The sequence below is a fragment of the Mytilus trossulus genome, chromosome 10 (assembly GCF_036588685.1).
Source record: "Mytilus trossulus isolate FHL-02 chromosome 10, PNRI_Mtr1.1.1.hap1, whole genome shotgun sequence".
Lineage (NCBI taxonomy): Eukaryota > Metazoa > Mollusca > Bivalvia > Mytilida > Mytilidae > Mytilus > Mytilus trossulus.
Window position 1 is genome coordinate 28,797,344 of NC_086382.1, and position 17,972 is coordinate 28,815,315.

The following is a 17,972-nucleotide window of genomic DNA, read 5'->3' on the forward strand; positions in this document are numbered from 1 at the left end:
TGTGCTTTGATGTATGTGTAAAAGAGAGCCGAAAGATGTCAAACGAACATTCAAAACCATATAGTATTTTGTTAATAAACTGGCAATAATATCACTAAAAAAGAAAAAGATCAATACAAACAACAGTACACAAAACACAACATGGAATACTAATGCCGGTGCAACACGAACACCACCAAAAACTGGGGATGATCTCATATGCTCCGGCAGGGTAAGCAGATTATTCTCCACATGTGATACCCGTCGTGTTGGTCATCTTAGTACAATTGAAACCCGATGATGAGTCTAATTCGGTTGGTCCAACTCGAGGAGAAGGATACAGGATTTAAACTTTTAAGTCAAAGATAAATTTTCCCAAGGAGTCGATTGTGGTAGGTGTAAATTCATGTGGATAATTTTGTGCATAAGCATACATTGCGCCAAAATGATATAAGAATGCACTTTTTAAAGCATAATTAATTCGCATCTCTGCCTCTGGTGGTAGTTTTTGAAGAAGAAAAAACACACCCTAAAACTGAAGATAATTTCATCAAAAAGAAAAATTAGAGTACAGCTTTTCATGACAAGGCGTATTTGAGTTAACTATGTATTTTGTCTTGAAAACGTTCACAGCTAAAATAGTGTTTACATCATTTCAAAAGTACTTGACAATAACCTTTATAAGTGGATCTCTAAACTTAAAAAAAAACCTTCCTTTTGTGTTTGTGTTATCGTAATGATGCTACCTGGATAAACATATCAGTTCATCTCCGGAAATCATGGTACAGGTTTTGAAGAGATATTTGACAGATCATCATCTCTAATGTATAAATGGCTCCATTTCTACGATTGTGAAAATTGATTGCGTAATTGGGAGATAATGTTTACAAAGTATCATATTTAATATTAAGTTATTTAGTCAAATAAAACTATCATTGAAAATCATCCACCAGATATGTATAAAAAGCTCATTTTGAAGATTCAACATAATTGCACAACTATCCGCTCCTATCCTTAAGCATGTTGTGTTTCCAGATTTTGACTAACTGTTTTAACTATCATAAGATGCATCTGAATATTCAAATAAGTCAGATTCAGAATACAGTTGAGCAAACATCTACTTATGACAGAAGATCTTTGCGTGGCTCTGAGCTAAGATGGCATATTACATAAAAAGGTTAAGCTCTAGTTGATGATATTTAAACTGTTTGACAAATCAAGAATTTACTGTGTGTACTGACAATGTATATGTAAAGTTTCTGCAGAAAATCAAAGACTTTCAAGGCTGTGTATGAAGATATAGTTTGTAACTTCAAAGATACAAATGTATGTTTGATAATACACTGTGTTCACTTAAATTCGATTTTTCCAAATAATTTGTCCTAAAAAGTTAATTTCTTTCTAACATTTGATTGGTCTTAAGTTGAAGGTTGCACTCTGTAAATTTGGAAATGTTCCTCAAAGTCCTTTGATAAAAATTATAACAACATCAGTGTAGACTAATGTAATTTTGAAATTTAGATTTTTCAGCACTTTGGTCATTAAACATTGGTGAATTCATAATACCAAATGCTGGTCTGTTGACTTTGCATACATCTTTGTGTGTAATTTGTGAACTTTTGTATTTTGTAGCAGTGTCTAATGGTACCTGCCAGAATCCAGAACAAAGGTCGATGGTGGAATACAGCTCTGGCTTGGCATTAGCTAATGTATCCAAAATGTCAGACATGTGTAGAATTTTAAATGAAAAATTGTAGTACTAAAAATATCTTTCAATTGTTCCTAGACTTTTTTTTTTTTGCAACAATCCGTCATATTAAAGATGCATTTATAGCTTTAGACAAAAATTAAAATATGATTCCATTTGTTTCAAATCAATTAATTAATAATAACAATATTTGTAATATTTCCATAACCAGTCAGTTTGGTCAAAACTTGTCAAAATAAGCTCAAAAACATTGCTGATGTATTATTCACTTGCAAGTCAATTTTTCAACCTCATTGAATCCATATCCATGTAACCTTCAATTTAAACATTTAGGTGGAGATGGGTTATAAAAGAATGAGGCTTGTTTTTTTTTCTCGTGTTTGTGGCCTAAAAAAATAACTGAAGTAAAGAATGTAGTTTGTTCTTTTAATTTCTTAATCTTACCAAACATACACATCTCAAAACAGAAGAACAAAACAATAAATTTACTACAGCTACAAATGTCACAGAATTATCACAAAACCTAGCACAAATCATGTAAGAAATGCTGGTAAAACAAATATACAGTTTTTTTCTAGAAATTTCACAATTCATATTCTATTGTTACTGATCTTTTCATTTGAATATGCATTCTCCAAAATTGATACTAACATTTAACCAAGTTAAAGAACTGTAGCTTGAAGAAATTGAAAAAAAAGTATTTGCTGTAAAATTGTTAATAATGTAACATGTCCCTGTTTGACAAGAAATAAAATAACATTTTGGCCCCCATTTGCACAATACATGTATCAAGAATGAATCTGTACATTTATGTCTGACAAACAACATCTCTTTATACACAACCAACAAAAACAGAAATTCACAGAAATAAACAATAAATGAAAAACAGAAATTAATATGTGACGTCAAATTTACCATACACATTTTTGTGACCAATTAAATGACAATATGTAAATTTGAAATTATCAAAATTTTCTGTGGCCAGCCACAACCTTGGATTTCTCAGATGTAAAACACATTTAATTAACTGGTTAGACAATATTTTCAACAATTATCCCAAATTTTGTATCATCCATGTACACATCAGGTAAAATTTGATAAAAAAAAAAACATGATGTAAAATATTCTATATATAATAAAAATTTCACACTTATGTAAAATATCTTTACTTTATTAACGGTAAAAAAAATAAATATGAAAAGCTTTTTTGAGACAGCTGATAATAGAAGGTCCCACAACCTTAATTTTGAAGCACTTCTATAATATAATAAAAAAAATAAGGCAGAAAACTCTTATATATTAACTATTTTTTAACACCATTTTGAATACTATCATCATCTGAAACAATTCAAACTCCATGGCAATAATCAAAAGAATGCCACCAAGGCCTTTTGGTCCCCATATGTATATTTATATACGTACATATATGTCAAAAAGAAGTAAGAATATAGCAATAAATTGTAAACAACATTTAGGTTTTGGTCTTATAAAATTACATTTGGTTAATTATATATGTATGTAACCGACAAAAATATGTAGTACTCAATTTAGTACCACACTTGGAAGAAATAAAAACAATCACAACTCTCTTTTACACTAGCTTGGTAATAAATTACTGGTCTTTGAGTATGTGCAACAAAATCTGGAAAGTTGTCACTTAGAATAAAAATGTTTCAGTTAACCTCATACAAAAAACACAATACTAAGTTAATCATACAGTAAATGCATGGTGTTTTTTTGTGATTTTCTATTTTTTTTGTATGTTTATAAATTTGCAAAGATTAAAATAAAGATTATATTTCTACTTGTAAAATTTTATAAATTGCTCACAAAACTTAGTTGGTTTACAGTACTTTATTAATATTTATAAGTGACAATTTCATTTTGAACTTAATTTCAAACATATTTTAAGATCTTACAATTCTAATTTCTTGATGCAATGGATATATTTATTTTCCTTGCTGAATCAATGAAAGTATATCATAAAAAAAAAAAAAAAAAAAAAAATACAAATGCTACACGACTCCATATATCTTCCATTTCTTTTTAAAAACCGAATGATTGTCACACACAGCTAAATGTCCACCATTTTCATTTATAATTCTCACTAATGATACAATCCAGACATAAAAAGCAATAGCATACATACAACCAAATAGAATAGCCGTGCTTATATATAGCAGTGAAGATTATTTTGAAGGAATGTGAGAACTTAGCTAATTTGTTGACAATCTGAATAAAATGATGTAATTGACTTAAGTTGAGTTTGTGAATCAATAGACAAATTAATGTGAAATTTTGTTTCTTTTCACCATGTTTTGGCAGGGTAAAATCTTTTGTTAAAATAGATATATTTTCATATCAAAACAAAAAATACATTTTGTTAGTTTAATCTACACTCACAACACTAGGACTCCAAATTTGAATTTACTGTGGATTCATTCTTATTTGCTGAATACCAATTTTCATGGATTTTGAGGATAAAGGTGAACAAAAAAATCAAATGTTTCTCGAATTACAAGTTTTCTATAGGGTTTGTTTGAAGAGATTATATTATCAAAACCATGAAATCAAATATCCACGAAACTGTAAGTTTTTCTCAATCCACACAAAAAGTGATGCCCAAAAAATTAGATGAATCCACAGTAATCTGTAAATCGTTCAGTTCTAACAAGCTGACAAACAAATTTAAGCTCACATACACATAAGAACTATGAATATGTGAAAGATATGCTAACTTGATTTATTTAATTTCTAGTCTCCCTAATTGTTAATGGTTTCCAGGTAGATGCATTTGACAGCAAAGATAAATAAAGCACTTTACTCAGGGCTAAAGTATCTAATTTTACATCTTGAATATTTTTTAAATGCCAAAATAAAAATGGTGAGCAAAATTTGATCATTTATTGATTTTATTTTATTAAAAAAAAAAGCAATACATTTTTTGCTATAACTAGATGTAATATTATGATGTTAGGTATCTGCCAAACATGCCAAAGAAACACCTTATGACCATATGTATTCCCAAACTATAACTAACGCTATCAACAACCATTTACCTATTTGTTGATACAAAAATATCTCCCAAAGACCCAAAACCCATTGAAATGAATTTACGGAAATGAAACAAATAATTCTTTGTAGAAATGTTTAAAAATATATATGAACAATATACAAAAATATGTAACAATCAATCTCACCACAAACAGATATAATTTAACAAGTCATTTCAACAATAAAAGCAACAATTTGCTTTGCATTCATCATTTAAGCTTTTGAACTTTTGTTTTGAGAATACTGATGTCCATTGAATTAAAAAAAAACATCAGTACTAATTAAATGCTTTTAAACCCATCACGATTTAACTTTTCAGATACCAAAAGAGCAATATGTTTTGCATAACTTGAGTAATTCTGCAAAATCCTAGATTTCTACCAATATTTTTTGACTGGCTTATTTAACTATAAAAAAGTAATATTTCAGCATGTTTCTAATATAGTTTTGCTTAAAGAACATTTCAAACAGCTTTCAGCATCTCATGTAAAATTCATACAAAACTAGCCATCGTAACCGTTTTGACGTGTATATTTTTTTTATAAAACTATATAAAAATAGAACAGGTTGTGAAAGTGTCTCTAAGAAAGGTTTTCAGTTTAAAGGTTTCTATCTTACAAGCAAACATTCGATAAATATCACAATATAAATTAAAAGCAAAAATGTATCTCAACAAATATATAATTATGTGACCTAAAATTTGCCATCATCAGTTGATTCCGAGTCTTTTCTGTAGAAATTTAGAGGACACTCTTTTAGCGTGTTTCTGCATGTACTCTCTTCCTCCGTATTGTCCCCATTCACCTTCAAAGTCTTTGCCTAGGATTTCTGCACCTTTCTTACGGGTCAGTCCAGTTTCTTCTAGCTTCAACTCACACATTTGTAAGTCGTCTACACCTGTTAATGAACAAGTGAAAAGGTAACACACGTATAACAGCTTACAAAGCAGTGATAAGGGATTTTACGAAGAACTGAAAAAAAGGTGATACAGGCACAACATTGCTATTTTCCACACAATTTATTCATTATCATGATTATCAGTAAACGAGCTGAGATAATTAAGCATATGCACTCAGTTCTTTTTCTTTTTTTTTGTCAGTTTATGAATAAAAGGAAGACTATATCTGAAATAAACATTTTGAATCATTGCAAGGTATTCATGTTATTCAGACAGAATTCACCAGGCTTTGACTTCATTTAACAGTTCAGTGTTCAACACTTAAAATAAGGTCAAGGTCAGATAAACATCTTTTAATTCGTTCTTTCCACCAACTATAGTTGACCTTTTGCTGATAGTTTTAGAGAAACTGACCTAATCATGAAAACTGAACCATGAAATGAAGTCAAGGTGGTGTAAATTCTTTCTGATATACATGTATGCATTGCAGTGTTTCTATATAACAAAGATAGTAGTTGTGATACAAATAGTTTTCAATATTGCCACTTTACCCTATGTCTAGCATGTCTCAGCTGAAACACACTTCTTGGTGCAGATTTTCTTGCTGTATTAAAGACCCATTGGTGGTTTTCTACTCTATTGGCAAGTTGTTGTCACTTTGACACATGCCCCATTTCCATTCTAAATTTTACACTTTCTTTGTTACAGGCAAGGTATTTAAATTGACATTTTTTTAACCAACAAAGAACATGCCAACACAAAGAGTCTTGTCAACTAATTATGTCAGTAGCATCAATTCTCAGTTTCACAGCAGAAATCAACAAACCTATTGAGGGATAACCTAGTTACATACCTGCAACCATAAGCATTGGTGACTTCTCTGGATAAATTTCCATTTGTCTTGCAATCCATTCTCCATCGAAATGTGCATACCACATTCCATGTTTCTTCTGTGCTTCTCCACGGAATTCATCAGCTGGTCGTGCAAATGGTATCTTGAAGAATCTTTGTGCTGGAGTGTTAGCTTGTTTAGGTGCTTGAGCTTTGGTAGCTACTGCGGGCTCATCAGCTTTAAAATGAAAATAACATCAGTTCAAGTATTGCTTCTATGTTGATTATCATCATCATCATTATCTTGTATGTCATGTATTAAGGTGGCATGCTAAAACTGTGTATCTATTAGGTTAACTGGAGGAGATATTGATATTGACAACCTTTACGGTTGAATTGTTTTACATTGTAATTTTGGGGCTGTTTATAGCTAACTATGCTGTATGGGCTTCGCTCATTGCTGAAGGTTTCGCTGTGACCTATAGTTGTTAGTTTTTGCATCATTTTGGTCTGCTGTGGACAGTTGTCTCATTGGCAATCATACCACATCTTCTTTTTTTTATATTTTTCATGAATTTAGGATGTTACACCTACAGAAACTTAACATGAAAATTAAAATTATATCATCATGAAAAGAATGTTTTGATCTCTGACAACATACTGTTCCTTTGTTTCTTGTATCTATGCAGTGGTGGGTCCAGAGGCGGGGGTCCAGGGTTGGAACCTACCCTTTTTTTAGACGATCAATGCATTTGAATGGGGACACATACTGTAGAAACATTAATTTTTGTGGGGTTAAAATTTCATGGTTCTGTCTTCCTGTAAGATTTCATGGGGATTTCATTTTGTGGTGTCCTTAAAGTGTAAGTGGTTTTATATGGAGGTTAAATTTTCGTGGGTTTTTTAATTTCGTGGATATATTCTATCCACAAAATAAACGAAATTTAATCCTCCACGAAAATTACTGTATAACAGTAGTTGGAACACCCTTTTATCTTAGGTTGGGACCCCCCTTTTAAAGTGGCTGGATCCGCCCCTGTTATGAATATAATACTTACCATGTTGTAACACCTCATTAGGTGCTCTCTCATCTGGTTGACCTTCAGATTTCTTCTTATTTTTCTGTTTCCATGAATGGTAGACTTTCAGACGACGATGGAATTCTTCTCTGCAAGCATCCAGTAACTCAATGTCTAAAATAAATCAATTTCAATCATATAAATCATCTATTTAAATTTTTTTTGCTTCAGGCTATACTTATCTATTGACCTTTTCCTACCGTCAAGATCAACAAATTATCAATCCACATATATAGTATAAAAAAATCACTAGATCTGGTGGCAAAATGTAATCAAAAGTTTCTAAGAGCTTATCCAGGATATTTGAAAGCTATTCTGTAAAGGTGTTGAGAGGGACAAGGCAAAAATATTTTTGGACAATTTAAAGCAACGCATATTTTATTGCACATATTTAAAATTAAATAAGCAGTCAGTTTGTATTGGTGCAGACGGAGTGCCATAGAGAACAACATACTTTGGCTAAAAGAATTTAATTATAATCCTAATTAATTAAGATTTGAGTCGAAACACAACTGTCATATGCAGTGTTATAATACAAAACCTCAGTTTTAACAGCCTAATAATCCAGTAGATGAACAACATTGGCCATTCAGCTAGTGAGGCTCTTGATTGACATGGTGTCATCTAACATAACTCATTTGTAGAAAAAAAATCAATGGAAAATTGGTCCATAAGTATTGAATAGTTGAGCTTACCACAAGAAGTGTTAATAGTATCTCTAAGTTTAGCTTACCACAAGAAGTGTTACTAGTATCTCTAAGTTCAGCTTACCACAAGAAGTGTTAATAGTATCTCTAAGTTCAGCTTACCACAGTGTTAATAGTATCTCTAAGGTTAGCTTACCACAAGAAGTGTTAATGGTATCTCTGAGTTCAGCTTACCACAAGAAGTGTTAATGGTATCTCTGAGTTCAGCTTACCACAAGAAGTGTTAATGGTATCTTTAAGTTACCACAAGAAGTGTTAATAGTATCTCTAAGTTCAGCTTACCACAAGGAGTGTTAATAGTATCTCTAAGTTCAGCTTACCACAAGAAGTGTTAATAGTATCTCTAAGTTCAGCTTACCACAAGAAGTGTTAATAGTATCTCTAAGTTCAGCTTACCACAAGACGTGTTAATGGTATCTCTAAGTTCAGCTTACCACAAGACGTGTTAATGGTATCTCTAAGTTCAGCTTACCACAAGAGTTCAGCTTACCACAAGAGTTCAGCTTACCACAAGACGTGTTAATGGTATCTCTAAGTTCAGCTTACCACAAGAGTTCAGCTTACCACAAGACGTGTTAATAGTATCTCTAAGTTCAGCTTACCACAAGACGTGTTAATAGTATCTCTAAGTTCAGCTTACCACAAGACGTGTTAATAGTATCTCTAAGTTCAGCTTACCACAGTGTTAATAGTATCTCTAAGGTTAGCTTACCACAAGAAGTGTTAATGGTATCTCTGAGTTCAGCTTACCACAAGAAGTGTTAATAGTATCTCTAAGTTCAGCTTACCACAAGAAGTGTTAATGGTATCTCTAAGTTCAGCTTACCACAGTGTTAATAGTATCTCTAAGGTTAGCTTACCACAAGAAGTGTTAATGGTATCTCTAAGTTCAGCTTACCACAAGAAGTGTTAATAGTATCTCTAAGTTCAGCTTACCACAAGAAGTGTTAATGGTATCTCTAAGTTCAGCATACTTCCATTTGGTTAGATCATATTTCTTAGATAATGCCTCAGCACGTTGACTTCTAAATTCTTCAGACCTATTAAACATTTATAATAAATCAATTAATATACGTTTATGTTATAATGACCCAAGCATTACTATCCATGTCACGTTGCCATTCTATATATGCTGAAATAATTCATTAAGTGTTTTTTTAACTTAAACTGAAAATGGTTAAGTTCCACATTCAATATGAATTGTTTAATATGATTCAGTATTTTTTCCATTCCTTATATATTTTTGTGAGATTTTTGTTTAGGAACGTACATCAGCTACTTATATCTACTCTGAATAATATAAAGGAACACATTTTTTCATAACATAATTATAACCTGTAATTTACTAACCAAAATGTATGTTAAAAGTGTCAGCTTTATTTTTATCAAGCTATTTACCATTTAATACAAAGAAACATTTTTTTTAGTTTCAATTATTTTTTACAAAACATCAGGACTAAATCACTAAATATCTACAAAGTGCAACCACAGTACTAGTGCTTGCATGTGGCCACTTTAAATCTAGCTATCTATTGTTTGCAAGCAATCAAAAATAATTGAAAAATTCATGCCAGGGTTTTGGGTGAAATTCTTTTTGATTGACAGATCTCAAGTTTCTGCATTTCTAGTGCTATGGGTAGTGTTTGAATGGCTTGCATTGATTTGATTATCAGATCTTAGGTGTTTGCATTCCTTGTGCTATGGGTACAATTTGAATGGCTTGAATATTTTTGATTATCAGATCTCTTTTAATTTCTTGTGCTATGGGTCATATTTGAATGGCTTGTAATGGTTTGATTGTCAGATCTTAGATTTCTGCATTCCTTAAGCTTGTGCTATGGGTAATATTTGAATGGCTTAATTTCTTTATCATCAGATCTCTTAATTTCTGGTGCTATGGGTAATATTTGAATGGATTGCAACAGTTTGATTGTCAGATCTCTGTTTTCTGCATTTTCAGTGCTATGGGCAGTGTTTTCCTTTTTTCACTAAGGTAAGGTGGGTGTTTTGAAAAAAAACACTTGCAACCGGTTGATTTTTTTAACGTTTTCAGCGAGGTTTATTTTTTTCAGTTTTACTGTGGGTTAGGGTCACAAATGGAAGGATAAGTATTGTATTCACATTTAATGGAATTGAACCATTCTTCTGCTATCACTACCAGCCTTTCATTAAATGATTTGACAAATTAGTTTTGTGCATATCGGATAGCAGTTCATAAATAATTGCTGTTGCAGGACTCCCTCTTCCTACGAAGTCTGCTAATGCATGGCCTATCGAACAAAGTGTCTGTTCTGTTCCTCGCTTTAGTGCTGTATTTTTGGCACACAGAACAGTAATATCCTTCTGTGACGATTATCCATTAAAAGTCCTGTTCATATTTATCACCCCCTCAAATGAGGGGGTAACCTCTCAATGTAATGACTATCCCTTTTATGAGGGGTGCATTTAAAAAGAAACAGATGAGGGGAAACCTTTTAATGAAATGACTATCCCTTTTATGAGGGGTACATTTAAAGAGAAACAAATTAGCACATATTTGTTTTTGGCCTTTTTATCATCATGGACACTCTTGTAGAAAAGTTGTACCAAATAAAATGATTTCCCACCTTTTAAGGTAATAAATCTAAGTTTTTCTTTTCTTCAACAGTAATATGACCCCTTGCCTGATGGACAGTCCCTCATTTGAGGGATATCCCTCATTTTGGGATTGTTCCCAACCTGTTTATCTTCGCGATCACCTGTGTGCCGTTTCTGTTGTTTTGATACTTTATTTTCAATTTCAACAATTTCAATTCAACTTTCCGTTTAAGTTGACTTATATGGCTTAGAATTTTCCTTATCACCATCGTCATCTGCCTTTCCATTCACCCGATTAATATAAGAAAAATTTTGAAAAAAAGCCGACCACCTCCTAAAATGGAAAGGTGGTCGGCTTTGAAAAGAAGGTGGTCGGCAAACCCGGCTTAAATGCCGAATGGAAAACACTGATGGGTAATATTTGAATGGCTTGCAATGGTTTGATTTTGCATTGCATACTCTTTTGTGTCCGAAAATGATAATGTTCTGCTGTCTTTAATGTTTATCTTTATAGGAAATTTCTTTTTTGATCAAATAAATTTGAAAAAGCTGAACAGTATCATTTTAAGAAGCATGCTCAATTCATGATTAATACCCTGCAGAGCCTCCTGTGGCACTGTGAAGATAAAATAGTATATTTACAATAGCAGGAAAAAAAACCTGTGGATCAATAATTATTCATCGGATACAAATTTTAGCGGGTTTTCAAGGGTACAGTTGAACCACAAATTTAAATGTTCAACAAATTACAAATTTTCTATAGTTTTTGCATGCAGAGAGATTTGCAAAAACCACCAAATCAAATATCAAACAAATTGCTAGTTTTCCTCAATCCACGAAAATTAATATCCTGGAATATATATGAATTTACATTATTTTATTTAGAGAGTGAGGACAATAAGAAAATAAAAAGTACAAAAAACACATGTTACATTTCACTTAAATTTTCACATAAAAACAGAATGTAACTAGTTGCTAAATTAATGTTGTATTACATTCAAGGAAAACCAGCTGAAGGCTATTTTAGAAAAAGTATATGGGGATATTTGAATCTGACTTACTCCAAAAAATATGAATTTTTAATATCATGTTTGTTATACATGGCCTTATTTCTAAGGACATAAACTTCAAGTTGGTTTTAAAGTTACAAACTAAGTTGCCATGGAGAAGCAAAACACGTATTTTATCATTGTCTTACCTCTTTAATGGTGGAACAACGACATCTTCAACCTCACTAGCGTCCTCTGCTGCAAGACGTAAAGCCAATTCTCTGTCTCGTCTTTCCTGTTCCAATACCTGTTGTCTGTAAATTCATATAAGTTAGACGAGAGGCATCCAAAATGGAGTGTCGTTTGTTTATGTAATATATACGTGTTTCTCGTTTCTCTTTTTGTTTATATAGATTAGACCGTTGGTTTTCCCGTTTGAATGGTTTTACACTAGTAATTTTGGGGCCCTTTATAGCTTGTTGTTGGTGTGAGCCAAGGCTCCGTGTTGAAGGCCGTACTTTAACCTATAATGGTTTACTTTTTAAATTGTTATTTGGATGGAGAGTTGTCTCATAGGCACTCACACCACATCTTCCTATATCTATGTATCATTATTTATGGATCTCATCAATCTATATTGCTTTAATGAAGTTAACAAAACCTCAAATGTTTATCAAGAAACTGATCAGTTGACAAAACATATGCTCTTGAACTGTGAAGTGATGCATGAATTAATGAATATTTTTATTTCTAAATCAGGTCTTAACACATATTTGATAGGAATAATTGGCTATAGATTTGTTAATGGTATGTTCATTTTCTACTATTTGCAATTATCAACTGTAGGCCTTACTACACACCTGATGTATCAATTTTCAAATGTCTAGCTAGTACACATAAATAACTGCTAATACACAATTACTGTAAATTTAGAAATTATTGCGTGCATTTATTATTGCGATTTTGTCAATTTCAACTTAAATGCGATTTTATTTTTTACGATTTTGGGAAAAGTCATGCTTTATTCAGTTAAAATATTGCAAAATGCGAGTTTTAATTATTGCGTTTACAACTCTGTCGCATTATTCGCAATAATAAAAACCTCGCAATAATTTCTGAATTTACAGTATTCCTGTTTAGAAAATATACTGTATATAACCCTTCATTTTTCTGATAATTTAATGAAAACAAGCTTTCAACTGTCTATCAAAAATACAAGCACTTTAAAGGAAATTTAAGATAATAACATAATCAAATACCTCTGTTTGTTTTCTTCTGCTTCTTTTGCAAGTTGATCTTTCATTTTTTCCTGCAAAGAATGAGGACAATACTTTAACATGGATTACAGCAAACTATATTTCTCAAATCATATCGCCATCACAGTTTACCCCACCTTAAGGATTTTGAGAACTAATGACAAATTTAACAATGCTTAATAGGGACAATAGAGAAATAGACAATGAAAAGGTTTTTACAGCAGACCACATGTTAAGTTTTATATAAATTTCAAATTCTTTCAGAGCTGGGATTTCTACAATTGAAACAATTTTTTGTCTTATTTTCTTTTCTTTTCAATCTAAGAGCAATCAACTATTTATTGATTTTAAAACTTATTCAGTGTTTTGTAAATTGCAAGAGCATAGGTTCCACGCTAACATTATTTACCTTCTCCTTCTTTTCCTTTTCTTCCCTTTTCTTTCTCTCTTCTTCTTCTTTCTTTCTTTTCATTTCCATTTCTGCTTTTCTGCAATTACAATATTATATTTATAACAATTTCAGTAAAGAATACAATTTTTCTTCAAATTAACTTTCTAACGCTAATGTTGCAATAGCAATATAACATTAAACTACAGAACTGTGGAAATTGCTTAATTCAATGTTTCTTTCACATATTTTGTTTAAACTTTATTTATGTACAAGTGATACCTGTATATTAAATTCACTCTCAGAACAAGACAAACTGACCTTGTAAGAGAGATGACATTCAATTTGAGGTTCAAAATGCATAGGACTTTCTAAAAAATGTCAAGTTGAGGTCGACCTGACAAGACATGTTTTCACTTATTACAAGGTGACCTTTAAATTCATGATTTTAAAGAGGGGTTTCAATGTTCATGAGTTCATAAAAAATAAAGTTACACAATATTTATAATTTTTCTCCCAGATACATACAGATGAGTTTTCTCAATGGCAATCAAACCACACTTTTTTATATGATATATATATATACTGTGTCTTTTGAATTTATCTATTAATATCCTACAGTTTCCTGGCATCCTCTTCTTCTTTTCTCTTTCTTTCTTCTTCTTCCTTCTTTTGTCTTTCTCTCTCCATTTCTTCCTGAAAACAAACAGAACAAAATCCTGATTTGTTGAATACATACCAGAGTTCTCTTTTTTCATATCAACATTATACTCAAATAATAACTAAAATAGATGCAAAATAAATCAGTATTTTAATCCTTTTTGGTGTCTATAAAATTGATGTTTCTTACTGAATGCACATGTCATTTGATAAATGATTAATTTTCGACTGTAAGTCATTGATAACTAGCTTTCTTAAATAAAAGATTCACTAAGATTCCAGGTAAAGTTGCTCATTTTCATTTGTAGTAATTTTAACTTCATTTCTGCAGTCACATTTTTTAATATAAACATATTGACTTTTCATATCCAGAAATCAACGCCAATTTGCTTTTTTGAATATTATACTAAAGAAATCGGATACAGTTCATGGATATCATATTGAATGATATGGAATTTGAAAAAAAATGTTTAAGTGGTAGACAGGTTGCCGGGGCAGAAAATAAATATACACAACAATATACATGTACACCATTTAAAAAAACATTATGACTGTCGTCGCAAAAATCAAGGTTCCTGAGCTATCTTAAAAATCGAAGTGAGAGGCTTTTAACATTGCAGTATAAAATACAGGCTAAAATGGCTGAAACGTCACATTTGCAAATTTCGTGTTGAACATAGGCTAATAAGGTCATTAGAAAAACAGGTTGCCGAGGTGAAACTTGATACTTTAATGTCTAAACCTTGTATAACTTTATGTGGAGTTGATGAACTCTAGGTTTCCACATAAAGTTAAAATGCCCCCATTTCAAACTCACAAAAACTCGAAAAAATTCACTAAATTCACATTCAATGTTTAGATTTTGACCGCCTGACAACTTTACTGAATAATCAGAGTGATTATAAACAAGGACTCTGTGACGGCCAACTTATGATATCCGGGTTTTAAAGATTTTAATGATATCAAGCCAGTCTTGTTCAAACTATTATCAGGTGGTACAATTCTCATTTACATATTATGAATATTAATTAGCAAAAGTACTACCAATTTCTGGCTATGCTGCAAGAAAAGAACAAACACACTTCAACATGTGACATTTTATAAATAACAGTTCCTCATGCATACCTGTATCTTCTTGAGTCTTTCTTGCTCTGCAGCCACCTTCTCTTTCTCCATTTCTTTCCTAAGATCCTGCATGGTTTGGTCCATCTGTGTCAGGAAATGATTATATTGGGACTCCATCTCAGTCTTCTTCATCTCCGTTGTCTGAAATGAGAAACAAGAAGGTGTCCATAGTACAGTGTTCAGTGGACCATAAAATTGGAGTAAAAACTCTAATTTACCATTAAAATTAGAAAGATTAAATCATTGGGAACATATGTACTAAGTTTCAAGTTGATTGGACTACCCCTTCATTAAAAACTACCTTGACCAATAATTTAACTAAAAACTTTAACCTGAAGTGGGACAAATGAACGGATGGACAAACTGACAAACAGACCAAAAATCAAAATGCCCATAAATGGGACATAAAAATAGACAACTTAATTAGGTCTGTTTTTCATAACTTTATAGTGTTAACTTCTAAATCTTTACATGATTTAAAAAATCACTTTGAAAATATTTTGACTAGAACATAATGCCAGCCATCCTAATCTACAGACAAAAAGATTGTTCCTCAACCATAACAATTTAATTGGGATGGTCAAAAACTATCAAATAAATGAATACAGTCTTTATCCCCTTACCCCCAACTTATTTGAGAAAGGAAAAAAATGCTTATTCTTCCGAAAACATCAATTTGATGAATTTATTTAAGGAATGGCATAAAAAATGTGGTGCACACTTAAAAATAACATGCTGCACGGGTTATTCAGTGTGCACCACATTTTTGATGTTATTTCTTCATGGACAGAAAAAAATATTAGTTATTTCTTATAATTTAATTCAAAATTTCATTTTAAACCGGAGAAAAACGTTGATGACGTCACGGTCACATCACTAAATTATGTTTATGGGCTGATAAAAAAATAAAAAAATAAAGTCAGCCAATCAGAAGACGTGTTACATCCAAAATTAAATTATATTTTCTTATTATTCTAATTCAAAGAACCATTTAGTTTATCATATCTACTCCTTTCTATGATAAATTGAATTTAACTAACATAGTAGTAAGCTCAATAAAACACTTAAGTTCAAAGTTCACTAAATTTTAAATCTATGTCTAAAAATTAACAGTGTAATTTCAAACTATGAAATATGTATGTCTTTAGGTATTATCTCAATGACTTACTCTAATTTTACTGATGAATTTCTCCAGAGAATCTTCTATACTCTTGACTTTTTTAGCTGCTGAATCTTTTCCTTTCTTTAATTGACTGACAATCTCCTGCATTCTAGTAAGCTGGGCTTGTGATCCCTTGGCCTTTACAATCATCTTATACCTAAAAGAAAAATTAAATTAGCATGCATTTAAAAAATTTCTAGTTGCTAAATTTATAAGGTATAGATATCTGTTAAATTTCAGTGGACACAACACATGTTCCTTGAAATTCTTTATCAGTTATGCCTCAAGATCAAAAGTTCCAGGGACCAAATTCTTAAGACATTTGTAACCATTAAAACAATATAAGTCTTTACAGAGCATCTGAACTTTGTCAACTGTATGATCAATGAACTAGAGACTCTAAAGAGCCTATCATACCTTGGTCTATATGCATGTTCAACAAAAAATACTCTTCAACAATGTAAAATGGGAATAGAATTCATAACAAAATCTGTTTTGTTTATCTCATATTGCTGCTTGTTGAGCTGATTTAGTTTCTCTCTATCTTCTTTAGTTTTTGCTCAAAACACACAAGAGGGTAAAAATATTTCTCACGAGTAACAGTCTACTAATTAACTATATCAGCAAAATTAGACTTCTTAGTAGATCTGGCCTTGTTGGTAATTTTTGGTGAATTCAATGTGTCTATTTATCTATAACAATTTTTATCATGTAGGGCAAGATGTTAAAATAAAATTGACAAAAAAAAAATCATTATTAAAGGGCAATAACTCCAATAAAGAGTTGTTGGAAGATTTCCTTTATGCTCTCTTAAATGTAGATCTTGTCACTTGATAATTTTTGCTTGTTTTTACTTTTTTAAGATTTTATCTATCTATTATATTTTTAAATTTTTAAATAACCATGGGTGTCTCATCTCAATTCAATGATGATCCCTGACAAAAGCCAGAATGAGATCACAGAAACATTTATATTTATATAGCCTTACTAAGATTTAAATTTCCTAACATCCCTGACAAAAACAGATTGGGATCTCAGAAACATGAATATTTATATGACCTTACTTAGGTTTAAATTTCCTAACATCTCTCCACATTCTGATTGACTTCTGTAAGACTACTATCTGTTCTCTCCTCCACAATATCTTGTTCTTCACTGAAATAAATAACACCTGAATATTTATACGCTTGATTTTATTGAAAATATACCCAATTCCTAATGTTGCAAAGTTTTCAAATGAATAAAAGAAGATGTTGGGTAATCAATTACCTGACAGCAATCCCTAAACTCTTTTTTAATTTCTTATTGAAGATTGTTTTCCACTCTATTTTTAGACTTCTGTTAAACAAAATTTGAATGTCAAGTTATTTGATGTTTATTTCCAACATCCATGATCATGAAAATAAAATGTAGCAAATCCTAAAAACTACTGTAAATTCAGAAATTATAGCATGCATTTATTATTGCGTTTTTGTCATTTTAGACTAAAATGCAATTTAAATTTTTGCGGTATTCAGGAAGAGCCTGTTTGATTCATTTACAAAATTTCAAAATGCAGG

At 31.2% G+C, this 17,972-nt stretch overlaps 1 protein-coding gene across 7 annotated transcripts in view; it reads right to left on the reverse strand.

Moving 5' to 3' along the window:
* Positions 1-2,099: 2,099 nt before the first annotated feature.
* Positions 2,100-17,972, reverse strand: part of LOC134687173 (unconventional myosin-VI-like) — a 44,040-nt gene continuing 28,167 nt past the window's right edge. For 5 of the 7 annotated variants that reach the window (XM_063547224.1, XM_063547229.1, XM_063547227.1 and 2 more), the window contains 12 exons: positions 17,478-17,568; positions 16,420-16,570; positions 15,252-15,392; positions 14,086-14,162; positions 13,488-13,566; positions 13,082-13,131; positions 12,032-12,136; positions 11,429-11,449; positions 9,193-9,296; positions 7,529-7,663; positions 6,493-6,708; positions 2,100-5,638 (listed from right to left, as the gene is read on the reverse strand). In XM_063547224.1, the coding sequence (XP_063403294.1) occupies positions 5,451-5,638; positions 6,493-6,708; positions 7,529-7,663; positions 9,193-9,296; positions 11,429-11,449; positions 12,032-12,136; positions 13,082-13,131; positions 13,488-13,566; positions 14,086-14,162; positions 15,252-15,392; positions 16,420-16,570; positions 17,478-17,568 (1,358 nt within the window). In that variant the 3' untranslated portion in view covers positions 2,100-5,450. The remainder of the gene's footprint in view (positions 5,639-6,492; positions 6,709-7,528; positions 7,664-9,192; positions 9,297-11,428; positions 11,450-12,031; positions 12,137-13,081; positions 13,132-13,487; positions 13,567-14,085; positions 14,163-15,251; positions 15,393-16,419; positions 16,571-17,477; positions 17,569-17,972) is intronic. The other 2 variants (XM_063547228.1, XM_063547226.1) reach the window with 1 other exon arrangement.